Source organism: Balaenoptera acutorostrata, chromosome 9 (genome assembly GCF_949987535.1).
Source record: "Balaenoptera acutorostrata chromosome 9, mBalAcu1.1, whole genome shotgun sequence".
Taxonomy (NCBI): Eukaryota; Metazoa; Chordata; class Mammalia; order Artiodactyla; family Balaenopteridae; genus Balaenoptera; species Balaenoptera acutorostrata.
This window is the reverse complement of record NC_080072.1, coordinates 9,531,832-9,546,377: the sequence shown is the minus strand read 5'-3', so window position 1 is coordinate 9,546,377 and position 14,546 is coordinate 9,531,832. Positions and strand designations below refer to the sequence as shown.

Below are 14,546 nucleotides of genomic sequence, written 5' to 3'. Positions count from 1 at the left end.
ATGTAAACTATTATATATAGGATGGATAAAAAACAAGGACCTACTGTATAGCACAGGGAACTATATTCAATATCCTGGGATAAACCATCATGGAAAAGAATATTAAAAAAAGAATGTCTGTGTGTGTATAACTGAGTCACTTTTCTGTACAGCTGAGATTGCCACAACATGGTAAATCAATTGTACTTCAATAAAATAATTAACAAAAAAAATAAATAAGAGCTTTCCCTCTATAACCACAGCTCCCCGGCCGGCCACCGGCTGTTCCTCACTCCCACCACCCCTGCCCTCCCCTCTCATTTCATCTCTGGTCTCTAGTCCTGCACCTCATCCCTCCTTCGGACTGACAGTTATTGAAAACTCAGCTGCCACGCCCAGTGGGTCAGCAGTTTTCTCTGTCCCTATTTATTAAAGCTACAGAACTGAAAACTACTGAAGAAAGTCACGGAACTGTGTTATAAATTATCATAGCAACGGCCCACGTTCATTCAACATAGGACACTTTCATTTATAAATTATTATAAAGCACTTACACCCCCGAAGTAACCAGCACAGGCAGTTTTAGCCACATTTTTATGATGAAACTAAGGTCTACAGGTTAGAGGAGCTTCATAAGGTAACCTGACCAATAAATGGCGGGTGGATAACGTGAATCCAGGCCCTCTAACTCCAAATCCATATATTTTGCTACTTTTTGAACCACCAACTCTGAAAATATCTGGTATCTAAAATCTGCCAAAAGAATGGGCAGAATAAGTAAAACCTGGCAATCCAACTGAGCTCCTTTGATATGAAGATCAGTGGAATCAAGCCTGACAATGACTTTTTACTCCCATGAGTGTTAAATCGTTGCTCATGCAAATCACTGTAATTGTTAATTGCAAAGAAGTGTTGGGTATAAACAAGCCACCAACGCATTTCTGCGGATGAACCAAAGGGTGATGTGGGTTTTTTTTTTTTTTTTTGGTGATGTGGTTTTAAAGGGTTTGCACTAAAAGTGTGAGCAGTCCCTCATGGAAGAAATCCAAGGTGAGGGTGAAGGTGTCATTCTCTCTATTTTTATCTCCAAGTCCTATAGACCAGGAATGTGTTTCTAATGATGTATCCATCTTCAGCTATTCCAGGACAACACAAAAGTGCCTTACGTTGAAACAAGTTAATTATACAGAATATTAGCCATTTGGATTTTTGCAACCCTTATCACGCCTCACCTCACTAGAATGTTCCAAGAAGACAAGGACTTGATCTTGCTCAGTGCTATCCCCAGGGTCTGGAACATAATGGGCTTTCAATAAATACTGCTTAGATCAATGAATGAAACAAAAACTTATCAATTCAAACATGCCGGGACTTCCCTTGTGTCACAGTGGTTAAGAATCCGCCTGCCAATGCAGGGTACATGGGTCCGAGCCCTGGTCCGGGAAGATCCCACATGCCACGGAGCAGCTAAGCCCGTGCGCTACAACTACTGAGCCTGTGCTCTAAAGCCCGCATGCCGCAAGTATTGAAGCCCGTGCGCCTAGAGTCCGTGCTCCTCAACAAGAGAAGCCACTGCAATGAGGAGCCCGCGCACCCCACGAAGAGTAGCCCCCGCTCGCCGCAACTAGAGAAAGCCTGCACGCAGCAACAAAGACCCAACACAGCCAAAAATAAAAATAAAATAAAAATTAAAAATAAAAAATTTTTTAATGTCCCTGATCCAGTATTTGTGATCGTTTAAACAGAGGCTATTAAGCAAATTGACCGTATATCTAAAATGAGGAAGCATTTAAACTATATGGGATAATAAACTATTTACAAACAACATGCCTGTTAATTATGAGTCATTTGTATACTCATTATGGTCCCCAAGTTTCTCTTCTAAAAGACCTAGTTTAGTTGGTGGTTATGCAAAGTCTAGGTCCTTCCTCACAGCTTAGTTCAATTACACTTAGTATAGTCTTCAAAGTAATATAATTGCATTTCTTTAAAAGAAAATACATATTCTACAATTCAAACTTTTGCAGTGATCTCACCAGAAAGCATATCCTATAAACATCTTAAATTCTCGATGGCTAGCCCAGTATTCCAAAAATGCATCTTGAAACACTCAAGCCTTTTGACACTGAGGAATGCATGCTAGCAGCTGTAGTTGGTTTGAAAAAGAAAGATGGACACGCTCTCAGGCAGTTTCCAACATACCCTGCTAGAACTTGCAGCAGTGTCTTTCTTTCCTCCATATATATATCAAGTGGCCCAGATCTGCCATTTTCACCATCAAATTGTTGCATATGTTTAACTCTTTTGAAGTTCAGTTCAGCTCAGCAAACACTTCCTGCAGGCTGATCCTGGGTCAGATGCAGCCCCGGTACTGAGGGCTCAAGGATGAGAAAACATGTAGTCCCTCCCCTCCAGAATCTTCTTCCATTGGGGAGAATTATATGAGTTATAGTCATTATATTGGGATTATATTGACATAACCAGACTATAACGAGAGCTATGGGCTCTCACAGCATAACGGGCTGTGTGGGTACAGGTAAAGGAACAGGTCATTCCACAAGAGGGAGAGGTGTCAGGGACAGAGAAGGTGACGTGTGAAACCATTCAAGTTTACAAAGAGGACAACACGGGGAAAGCAGAAAGTACAGCTCAACCACATATGAACGCTGGATCATAAACAAAAAATTATGTGGAAAAACCCCATAGAGATTAGAAAACACTCCCGTAACTAGGGCTCTGGTTCCTAGCCACCAAAACCACAAAAGTTGAGAAGTTTAAAACTCATCTAATCATCCAATTGCTTTGTCATGCAGCCACAGAGTGAGGCTTGAGTGCTGAGTAAAGGGTCCAATGAGTGGCCATCGCAGGCGGGCAGGTCAATAACTTGGTGAATGACCCTTCGCAGCAGATCATCATCTCCTGACAATCTTCAACTCATCTCTGTTCTTTCCGGGTGGGGAGGGGGGAGCAGTGGGACGTCTAAACAGCCCCGTTATCCACAATAACCCTGTGCCAACCCAGCTGGTGAATGTCAATTCAGTACATAGATAATACGAGATAACGGGTCTGTTGCAACCCTTCGGGCCTAACCCTCCCTGCCACGCTCCAGATGCCCGCTCCACCTGTGGTCTACCGCTGCAAGTTAAAGAACTTCTGAGTTTATTTGCACCACTACGGGAGAAGTTGGGCATGAGCTTCAGCCCCCTGCAGCCATAGGGATGAGGACCAAGGGGTCACTATCTGGAGCCATGGGGAGGCCGGCAGTCCTTGGAGGAGTGCTTTCTGGCTGCAAGCACAGCTCGAGCTACCCTAGAGCAGAACTTCCCTGGTGGTTAAGTGGTCCAGTGGTTAAGACTCCACGCTCCCAATGCAGGGGGCCCAGGTTCAATCAGGGAACTAGATCCCGCATGCCACAACTAAAGATCCTGTGTGCCGCAACTAAGACCCGGTGCAGCCAGATAAATAAATATTAAAAAAAAAAAAAAAAAGCTACCCTTGAGCAGAGTTTCTCGAAGCGACATTTCAGACATTTCCTGCTGTGACTTCCCTGGTGGTCCAGTGGCTAAGACTCCGCGCTCCCGATGCAGGGGGCCTGGACCTGGTTTCGATCCCTGGTCGGGGAACTAGAGCCCATATGCCACAACTAAGAAGTCCGCACGCTGCAACTACAGACCCCTCGTGCCACAACTAAGACCTGACGCAGCCAAAATAAAATAAAAAATAAAAAAACATTTCGCGCTGGATAATTCTTTGTTGTGGGAGACGGTTCTGTGCACTGTAGGATGTTTAGCCCCATCCCTTGTGTCTCAGTCGGTTTAGGCTGCTATGACAAATACTGTATACCATAGACGGGGTGGCTTAAACGACAGAAATCTCACAGCTGTGGAAGCTGAAAGTCTGAGATCAGAGTGACAGCATGATAGGGTTCTGGTAAGAACCCTCTTCCCGGTTTGCCGACGCCCTCTTACTTGCAATATCCTCATATGGCTGAGAGAAAGAGAGGCTGAGACGAAGCAGAAGACGTGGCGCGGCGTCTGGAGCCTGTGCTCCACAGCAAGAGAGGCCGCGACAGTGAGAGGCCCGCGCACCGCGATGAGGAGTGGCCCCCGCTTGCCACAACTAGAGAAAGACCTCGCACAGAAATGAAGACCCAACACAGCCAAAAATAAATAAATAAATAAATAAATTTTTTTTTTAAAGTAAAATCAATCCCCAAAATATAAAAAAAAAAAAAAAGAAGACGTGGCGCGGGCTTAGGCTGGCAAGGGGACCACCCCCCAGCGCCCACCCTCACTCCCCATGTTATCAGTACACCTTGCGGCTACAAGTCCTCCCCCTCCTCTCCGAATCTGTATTTGCGTTACTATGAAAAAAAACAGTCGGGGCAAATCACACCCCCACCAGAAACCTGTGCGTTATGATGGATATTTATTGGCCGCTTAATCTGTGCCAAGCACTGTTCTAAGCCCTTGCAGGAATTCTCTCATTTAATCCTTACGACACACCTATGCGATTGGTACTGTAACTATAAATGTCATAAATGGGGAAAGAGCGGTACAGAGACGGAGGGAGACCTGCCCGGGGCCAGGCAACCAATAGGAGGCCAGGCAGACCGCAGCCAGGTCCGCGGTTTGGGGGCGAAAGAGCGCGATGCGTGCGCAGGGGCAGTGCATGCGCGCCTCGCCTCCATCCTCCGTAGCAGTTAGGAGAAAGAGAAGCTAAGAAGGAAGGGGGAGCCCAGAGAAGAGAGAAGAGCATGAATAAGGAGAGATGAGACGGGAAAGGCCCGTCTGGCCATGCTCCTTGTGGTGGGGGAGGGGTGCCCTCCTTGCCACTGTCACGCCCCACGAGGGCCCCAGACAGCTCCCTGGGGTCAGGAGTCTGCCTCTTCAAGAGGAAAGAGGCACAATCTCCTGGTTGAGGCACAGGGTTGGCTCCGTATCAACTCCTTCTCCTGTGCCCACAGGCCCCTTTCCCACAACTCCTGAGCCTGTTCGGCCTTCCCACGCGGTCTAGACCTGGAGCGGATCTGGTGCCTGCTTCTCTGGGTGTCTGCACTTGGCTTGGCCCTCATGGCGCTCGCACACCAGCGCCCCTGATTTATCTCACCGCTGTGGACCCCATATACCCCTCCCCACCCTGAGCCCCTGCCCTACTCTGGCCTCCCCTGGTGGGCTCCTCACCCTGGCCTGGGACCCACGGCTCATGAACCCTCCCTGAACTGACCAGTCCACACAATTGTCCCTCCCGTCCTCCCGCCCTGAGCTCTTAGGCCTTGGTCAACACCCTACCCTAAGCAATACCTGCCAGAAACCAGCCACTGCCCACCCCAGGGTCCCTCTGACACCATACAGTCACCCCCCACTTCCTACCTCTCAACCAGCACTCCCTGACTCATCTCAGCCCTCCCATGCATCTAAACTCAGCCAGCACGGCCTGTGCCAGGAAGGCATTTCCCCTCACCCTCCTCCCAGCCTCTGCCAGAATTCCTCAGAGAGGTCCAGACCCCTACATGAGGATTGCCAGGGGCCCTTGTTTAAAATACTGTGACAGTGAAATAAGCCAGACACAAAAGGACCCACACTGCATGATTCCACTTACAGAGGTCCCTAGAGTAGTCAAATTCAGAGACGGAAAGTAGAGCGGTGGTCACCAGGGACTGGGGGAGGGGGAGGGGCGTGGTTGTTTAATGCGGGCAGAGTTTCAGTTTGGGGAGATGAAAAAAGTTCTGGAGATGGTTGGTGGTGATGGCTGCAGAACACTGTGAATGTACTTAATGCCACTGAACTATGCACTCAAAATGGTTAAACGGTAAATTTTCTATTCTGTATATTTTACCACAATTTTAAAAAAATGCTGTGACAAAATCAGAATCTTGAGAGTGGTGCAGGGAAACCCACGTTTTTAACCAGCTCCCCAGTAGTTCTTATGCCCCCTCAGCATGAGAGCCGGGAATGTCATGGCCTCTTAGCTGTGCGACCTCAGTCAAGTCACAGAACGTACAGATCCCAAAGTCCCTTGTCTGGAAATGGACATGAGACTTTCCTCACCTGTTCTTGTGCGGATTACACGAGATGAGGAATACAAAGTGCCAGGAGTGTGGGAGCTGCCCAGCAAAAGTGAACTTGACAGTCGGTCCACAAACGCTTACTGAGCAGCCTGGGTACCAAGCTGAGCCGGGACCTGCCCTCAGTCATCCCTCAAGTCCCAGCGCCTGCACACCGCGGGGGTCTCCCTTCCCCCATGCTCAGGCCTCTGAAGAGTAACCTGCCAGAAACAACATCTGACAACAGGTAAGGAGGTTCCTGACTTCTCAGAGGCCTTGGCTTGGCAGGTCCGATTCGCACACACATTCCATTTCTCCCAGCAAAAGCCCAGGGGCTGGGAGGGGCGGGGCAGGCCCCAAGGCCTCCTCACACCAAAGCTGGACCCCTCCAGTCCTGCCACTGCTCCTCCCGGCCTCCGCCACCGACCCAGGGCACTTGGTTCAGCTCTCACTCGGGCCATTTCTACCAGCTTCTAGACCTTAGGAGAGCACTGGTAGGAAAGTGCCTCTTCTTTTCTTTTTTTCTCCTCTTTTACTTTTCCCAAATTGACCACCACTAGCCATGTTTAGAAAAGAAGAAAGTCTACACTAGTACAAAAATAGCTTTAAAATAATACCTCCCAGGCCTTTGGGGATAAAAGTGTTTCACTAATGTCGACAGCTAAGATTACAAAGCGCATCTACTTCAGCACTTACCGTAATAAGATAGTTGGATGTTTTTAATACCATTATTTTTTTTCAAGAGATCCATTTACTTGCATCGTTTGGGGTCTGTAAAGGGGTAAATGTGCTAGGAAATTACCTAAAGAGTCACATCAGGCCAACACTTTTGTCTTGGGTACCAGGAGGGTCAGAAGGCTGCCAGGCTGCTCGCAACCCCTTTATTAAAGTGTCTCCCCAAGGGCCTGTCACGTGCCAAGGAGGACACCCTGGAGAAGGGCCAAGCCTCCAGCCCTCCAACCCAACCCTCCCGCTCCCTTCCTTCCCTCTGCATGAAGCCGTAGCATAAAATCAAAGTCCTCTTTCTAGAACTGGCTTTCCAAGTGGGTGATCCAGCCCTGCGTGCAATATTGCCCTTTTCCCTGTTTTGCCTAAGAAACTATTCTTGAAAATTTTCCAAAATGGCTTTGGAGAATATTCGTATCTCGAATATTTCACTTCAGTGAAGTGTTTTTCACTTTAATAAAAAAAGATGGCAACTTTGGCAGGTGCCTGGGAGCTGGAATCCAGAGAAGGGGGAGTAAGATGCCCGGTGCCCTTGTGGCTTGATTCTGCCAGATCTGTAGAAGGCTGTCACCCGCTCTCTCCCCATTTCCAGCAAGAGGACAGTAGGCAGGGCTTGGGAAGCCTTGCCTCGCCCAGACGCCCCCCTTCCTGCCAGGCAGGCAGCCCTCTGGCCCCCACTGGTGCCCGCTGGGGGAGCAGACTGGACCCAGTGGCCTGTCCTGGACCCTGAGAGCCACAGAACCCTCCCCTTTGCCAATCTTGCCTCTCTACTCCTTTCTAGATCCCCCAGTGACTGATACTCTAAGGGTGGGAGAAAAAAAAGCTCAAGGGTTACATTAAATCATTGGTTGTGACAAAGTGCATCATTCTACGTACATCAATTCAGAGGCTAATCAAGCAAACAGGATTAGTGAGAGGAGGGCCTAACCCTTTCTCAAAGGGTTAAGCCTCCAAAGCCTTGATCTCTGGCCCCAAAGAGGGCTTTCCTTCCTGAGCTCTCTGCTATGCCAGGAATTCTGCACACAGTAAAAAAAAAAAAAAAAAAAAATCTCCCCTGGATTTACTACTTTCTGATCTGAACAAGTTGGAATGCCTGCATGGAGAAACGCTCCTGGCCTGGAGAAGGGCAACACTGCGAAGGAAACCGGACCTCAGTAAATAACACCCTTCACAGAAAAGCCCAGAGGCTGTCTCCCATGAGGGACTGGATGTAAGAACAGCGCAGCCTGGGTAGTTGCTGGGCTGACCCTTCACCCTGAGGTAACTTGGATGAGAAGGAAGGTGTTATGGGCTGAATTTGTCCCCTGCCCCCCAAATTCACATGTATAAGTACCTCCAGTACCTCAGAAAGTGACTGTATTTGAAGATGGTCTTTAAAGAAGCAGTTAAGTTAAAATAAGATCATTAGGGTGGGCCCTAACCCCATAGGACCGGTGTCCTTATAACAAGAGGAAATAAGGTCACAGACGGTTACAGAGGGACGACCACGTGGAGACAGGAAAAGACCATCATTTATAAGCCAAGGAGAGGGGCCTCGAGAAACCCACGCTACCACACCTCCATCTTGGACTTCTAGCCTCCAGGTTTGTGAAAAAACAAATGTCTGTTGTTCAGCCATCTGGTCGATGGCACTTTGTCCTGGAGGCCCAAGCAAACTAGTACAGAAGATGCAGCTGTAGAAAACCACGTGCCCCGGATGCGAGTGGCACAGATGAAACTTCAGGAAGTTCAGAGAAGAGGTGAGATTTATTAAGAACTTGCAGGGAGGGTGGGAGATCCTCAGATATGATGTTTGGCTACAACTGATTCACTGAGAAAATTTATGCTGCATCTGTGGAAGTCCTTTCAGTCAAATCGCTGAGGAGGAAAAGAGAAGAATGAAAGAAAAGTGAATCTGCTCTGTATGTGGAATTTCCACAATTCCCCTCCCTGTGGGGTCCTGGGTTGGGGTGGCCACGAGAAAGGTGTGCAGGACTTGGAGGGTGCAGGGGAAGCGCAGACCTTTTGTGCTCTGAGGATGGAGCAGGGCAGACAGATGCGGGGCAGTTCAGGCATACTTCTTAGTGTTGGGGCAGCCACTGGCCCGAAGCCCCTCCACTCCTGGGCCAGGTGTGTGCAGCTCTGGGGTGCGGGGGCCCCTGCTTGCCCCGAATGTCACTGCATCATGGTGATCTCAGGTGGTGAGAGCCCTTCCGGTCTGTCCCCCATCTTTCCCACTCTGCGTGCATCTTCCCTCCCAAGCTGGCCCAGCTGAGACCAGCATTCTAGGCTCGACCCTCCAGCGCCTCGTTCCTGCCTCCGCACCTCCTACCCTCAGACCTACCACTGCCACCAAAAAAACCTCCCCAAACCTCTGCTTCTAGCAAGTCATCCTTCAGCACACTTCAAAGGCTGGGTCCTTCCAGATCAAGTCTAAACCCTCTGACTAGATGCTAAGACCTTTTATAACCTGTTCCCAACTTACTGCCCCGCCGTCTTCCCTGCTGCTCCCCAGTACATGCGCTCTGCCGAGTGAGGCCAGTCCCTTCCTCCCTGTTGGGGTCTGCCATGCCCACTCCATCACTCAGATATGTCCCCACGCTGTCAGACCTTTCCTTCTTCAAGGTCCAGCTCAAGTCTCATCTCCTTCACAAAGCCTTCATCAAGGCCACTGGGTGCAGTATTTAAGAGAAAAGACCCGGAGCAAGGCTGTCTGGATTCAAATCCTGGCTTTGCCCTTCCAGCTCTGCATGACTTTGAACAAATTACTTAATCTTTCTGTGCCTCAGGTTCCTCCACTGGAAAATGGAGATGAACAGGGTTCACAGGGTTATTGTGAAGATTAAATGAGTTAAGTCATGTAAAGCATTTGTATTGTGCCCGACACATAGAAAGCACTTGATAAGGGTTAGTTCTTATTTCATTTTTATTATTACCTGACCATTTCATCCCTCTCCAAGACTCTTTCCCCTGAACTTCTACACCTGGTATAATAGAGACCACATCATTCAAGTACTTAATTATAGTCAGTCTTGTACTGTTTGCTGCAATTTCATGTGTAACAAACAGGAACAAGAACATTTTATCTGTGATCAGAACATCAATAAGCAATAGCTTATTCATGAACATAAACTATTCCTCATTCTTTACTTGCAGCGTAAGGGGGAGAACTTGCCCTGCTTCTTCCTGGTAGCATTTAACCCCTAAGAGACCCAGGAGGAAAAAGATAGGGACAAAGTGTCAGGAACAGGAAGACATGAAAATGCCCACAGAATGGTCCTGAAACCCATCCTCCTGGAACATTTGAACACCAAGAAGATGATATTTTGACAGACATGGTTTTCACATCAAGAAGCACTGTCTGGGGGGTGGTCTGACCAGAGGCAGGGCCCTCAGCCAGTGTCTGCTCCCTGGAAACTGAACAGCACCCAAGTAACAGAAGACCCCAAAGGCCCAGGGCCCAAGGGGCCAGCAGATGGCCATTGTATCAAGGTGGGGTGGGCCCCTGACGCTGTGCAGGCTCCCAGCCTTGCTGCCAAGGGCCTTCTGGTTTACCAACCAAACCACTGAAAGCTCATGAATCAGTCCATAGATCAAGACAATACGGGAGTTATGCAGCACTCAGCTGTTTCAGGTCTCCATTTCTTCCACTTTAAAATGAAGGGATTGGTGGAACCAGAGGATAGCTAACAAACCACCCAGTTCTGCAATTCTGCACAGTGAGTTCTTTGTACAGTCAGAGCAAGCAAAGGCAGTCAAGGAGGACTCTGAGAGTTTGATTTCCATCAATACTACCCAAAGCACTCTATAGATTCAAAGCAATCCCCATCAAAATTCCAAAGGCATTTTTCTCAGAAATAGAAAAAAAAAATCCCCAAATTTTTATGGAATCACAAAAGTCTCCGAATAACCAAAGAAATCTTGAGAAGGAAGAAAGTTGGAGGCATCGCACTTCCCGGTTTTAAACCATATTACAAAGCTGTAGTAATCAAAACAGTACGGTATTGGCATAAAACAGACACATAGATCAATGGAACAGAATAGAGAGCCCAGAAATTAAACCATGCATTTATGGTTAATTAACTTACAACAAAGGAGCCAAGACTATACAATGGGAAAAAGATAGTCTCTTCAATAAATGAGAGTTTAATTTCCCCTTCCCCGTACACAGAGCTGCACAAAAGAAGGAAAAAAAACAGAGCCACAGAATAGCTCATCTCTGCTTCACGCATTTGGCGCTAGAGCCCTCCTGGCTGAGAGGTGCCAAAGCTAGGGATGAATACAACAAGGTGTGCAACTTACCCAGGTTTAAGTTTCAGCTCTGACACTTACAGGCAAGTTACCTGGTTTTTGTGAAGCCTCAGTTTTCTCAGCCAATACACAAGGCTAATAATAATACTACTTCATGCACTTATTGATTAAAATGTAAAGCACCTTGCACAGGACCCAAAGCAGAGGAGGTGCCCAAATCATTCAGAAAATGTTGATCAGGTACCCACTAAGGGACAGACACCATTCCAAGGCACTGGAGCACAGTCTTGCACACACACAAAAAACTCCCCCTTATAGATTTTACTTTTAGAAGGAGAAGACAGATAATAAGAAATAAACTTAATAAAGGTCAGATTTCCTCAAAAGCACAGGAGAAGAATATGAAGAAAAATCAACTAGGGTAAATAGGATAGAGAAGGAGGTGTGATTTCTGGGTAGAATCCTCAGCAAAGTCCACTCAGAGAAGACGAGCCTTGAATGGACACCTCAGTAAATGTCACTATTATCCTCATGGCCAGTCCTGTTGGCACCAGGGTTTGGTGCCAACAATGTATTTTTCCTGGTGTCCAAGTGGGCATTTCTCCCCAACATATCTCACAAAAGAGAGTGTCAGAGTTGGAAGAGACTCAGATTCTCTGGTTCATTTTATAGAGGAAGAATGAAACCCACAAAGGCGGGCCGACAAACCCAGGGTCACACGGTTAGTTCAGAGACCGAGATTGGTGCCACCTCCAGTCTCCTGACACTAAGACCAATATTCTTGCCTCTGCTTCATACCCTGTTGCCCTAGGCTGACTCAGACCCATGTAAAATTGAGGCCTGAAGCCTGGAAGATTTCTAGTCTGGTGTTTTATTTCAGCCTGCACAGTAGCTCATGGTTATTAGCTGTGCAGTCTGAATATATCTCTTTCAGACACGTTTACAGGGGAAAAACATTATCATGGATTTACAAGAAGACATCCACGAACCAGTGACCCCAGTTTGAACAAATAAAAATTAAAGACGATCTATTCAGGGCATCCCTGGGCACCAAGAATACCACACACGCAAATGCAACCACCCTGGAACCACTTATACGACACTCCTCAGCTGTAAGGCAGTCATCAAAAGACCAAGAATTTGTTGCCTTTTTCCCCCTCAGATTGTCATCAAAATGTAAAAACACTCTTTGATTTGTGTAGACTCTTTGAGCCCCTGAGAAGATACCCACAGAGTCCAGTTTGGGGAACTCAAATACGGCACAGGTTTTTGAAGGGCTGTGTGTTACAGGATAAATCCTTGCAGTGATCGGGGCATTTACAAGAACTATTAAGGCGAAAGGGAGCTGCAAAAAGTGATCAACCCAGTTTGCTTCATTTTGAAGCCGCCCTGGGCCAGAAGGATGAGACTGGAGCCTGGTAGCCATGGGACTTTCATACGTCTGCATAACTCTCAGAGACTAGGAACATCTGTGGGCCGTTAAGGTGGGGACCTCAAAGCACCATCCATCCATTCATTGAACAGATACTAATTGAGCACCTAGTGCGTGCCTGGCACTGTTACAGGCACTGAGGATATGACAGGAAACCAAACAAAGCCCCTGACATCATGAAGCTTACATTCTAGTGAGGAGGAAGGAAAGGAACAGATTAGGGAGTGAATATGTGTCAGACAGTGATAAGTAAGTGGGTAAAAGGCATGGGTGATGCCTGGAATCAGGAGAGCAAGGGCTTGTTACTTTAAGTAAGTTTTCAGAGAAGGGATCTCTAGAGAGGTGACATTGGAAGGCGAAGAGTTTGTCAAGGGAAGAACATTCTAGGCATAGTTCTCCGCAAACTCAAAAGCCCTGAGGCGGAACAGCAAGGGGACACTTGTGGCCTGAGCTGATGAGAGAAGGAGAGGTAGGGTCAGAAGAGCAGTGAGGGCCAACAGTCCTTTGCAAGCACTTAAACTTTGCCTCGAGTGAGATGGGGAGTGAGATGCTGGAATGAGGAATGACATTATTTGACTAATGTTTTTAAAGGGTTGAACCTATTGCTGTGCTCAGAAGAGACCAGAGGGGAACCAAGACTGAAACAGGGAGAGCAGTTAGGAAACAATTGTCATAATCCAGATGAGAGGTGTGGTGGCCTGGATCCGGCAGCAACGTTCGGGCTGGGGAGAAGTGACTCAATTCTGGATAGGGAAGATGGAGCCGATGGGAGTTGCTCATTGTCTAAACATGAGCTGTAAAAGAATTCGAGAAGTCCAAGATGACACCAGAGTTTTAGCCTGAAGCACCTGAGGGTAGAGTTGACATTGATGGAGATAAAGTCTGTGGGAGGGCCTGGGGTGGGGTGGGGGTGGGGGAGAAGGGAGGTAAAGAGAAAATTTTCCCACCAGGTGTTCAAGCTCTGATCTTGATTTATAAAGTCAACCTTGCATAAGAGATGGACCATATGATCCCACAATTCCACCACAGGGTATAACACCCAAAAGAATTGAAAGCAGGGACTCATACTTGTGCACCAATGTTCGTGGCAGTGCCATTCACAATAGCCAAAAAGTGGAAACAACTCAAATGTCCATTGACAGATGACTGGATAAGCAAAATGTGACCTATACATACAATTCAGCCTATAGAAGAAAGGAAGTTCTGACACATGCTACAGCATGGATGTACCTTGAGGACATTATGCTATGTGAAGTAAGCCAGCCATCAAAGGACAAATGTATGGGGCTTCCCCGGTGGCGCAGTGGTTAAGAATCCGCCTGCCAATGTAGGGGACACGGGTTCAAGCCCTGGTCCGGGAAGATCCCACATGCCGCGGAGCAACTAAGCTCGTGCGCCGCAACTACTGAGCCTGCGCTCTAGAGCCCGCGAGCCACAACTACTGAAGCCCACGTGCCTAGAGCCCGTGCTCCACAACAAGAGAAGCCACCGCAATGAGAAGCCCTCGCACCGCAACAAAGAGTAGCCCCCTCTCGCCGCAACTAGAGAAGGCCCGCGTGCAGCAATGAAGACCCAACGCAGCCAAAAATAGTAAATGAATAAAATAATTTTTTTTTTAAAAAGGACAAATGTATGACTCCACCAATATGAGGCACCTAACGTAGTTAAATTCATAGAGACAGAAAACAGAATCGTGGTTGCCAGGAACTGGAGGGAGAAAAGGGGAAGTTGTTGCTTAATGGGAACAGAGCTTCTGTTTGGGAAGATGAAAGTGTTCTGGGGACAGAGAATGGTGATGAGTGCACAACAATGTGAATGTACTTAATGCCACTGAACTGTACACCTAAAAATGGTTAAAACGCTATATCTTATGTATATTTTACAATTAAAAAAAAATAGATGGCAATCTCACAGGTTAGTCCACTGGCAAGGGCTCTATAAGGCTTTAGAGGGACTTCCCTGGAAGTCCAGTGGTTAAGACTCCACACTTCCACTGCAGGGGCCACAGGTTTGATCCCTGATCAGGGAACTAAGATCCCGAATGTGCACAAAATAAATAAATAAATAAATAAAGGCTTTAGAGATTTATAAATATAAACTCAAAAAAAAAAAGAAAACATCATCCTAGAGTTT

General features: G+C 47.4%; 1 protein-coding gene across 5 annotated transcripts in view; it reads right to left on the bottom strand.

The window, feature by feature from the left end:
* Positions 1-14,546, bottom strand: part of AHNAK (AHNAK nucleoprotein) — a 124,724-nt gene that overhangs the window by 48,035 nt on the left and 62,143 nt on the right. The window contains exon 6 of one of the 5 annotated variants that reach the window (XM_057553174.1): positions 8,323-8,608. The exons of the other annotated variants lie outside the window; for them this stretch is intronic. Coding sequence (XP_057409157.1) covers positions 8,601-8,608 — 8 coding nt within the window. The 3' untranslated portion in view covers positions 8,323-8,600. Of the gene's footprint in view, positions 1-8,322; positions 8,609-14,546 lie in introns of those variants that run through there. 5 annotated transcript variants of the gene reach the window in all.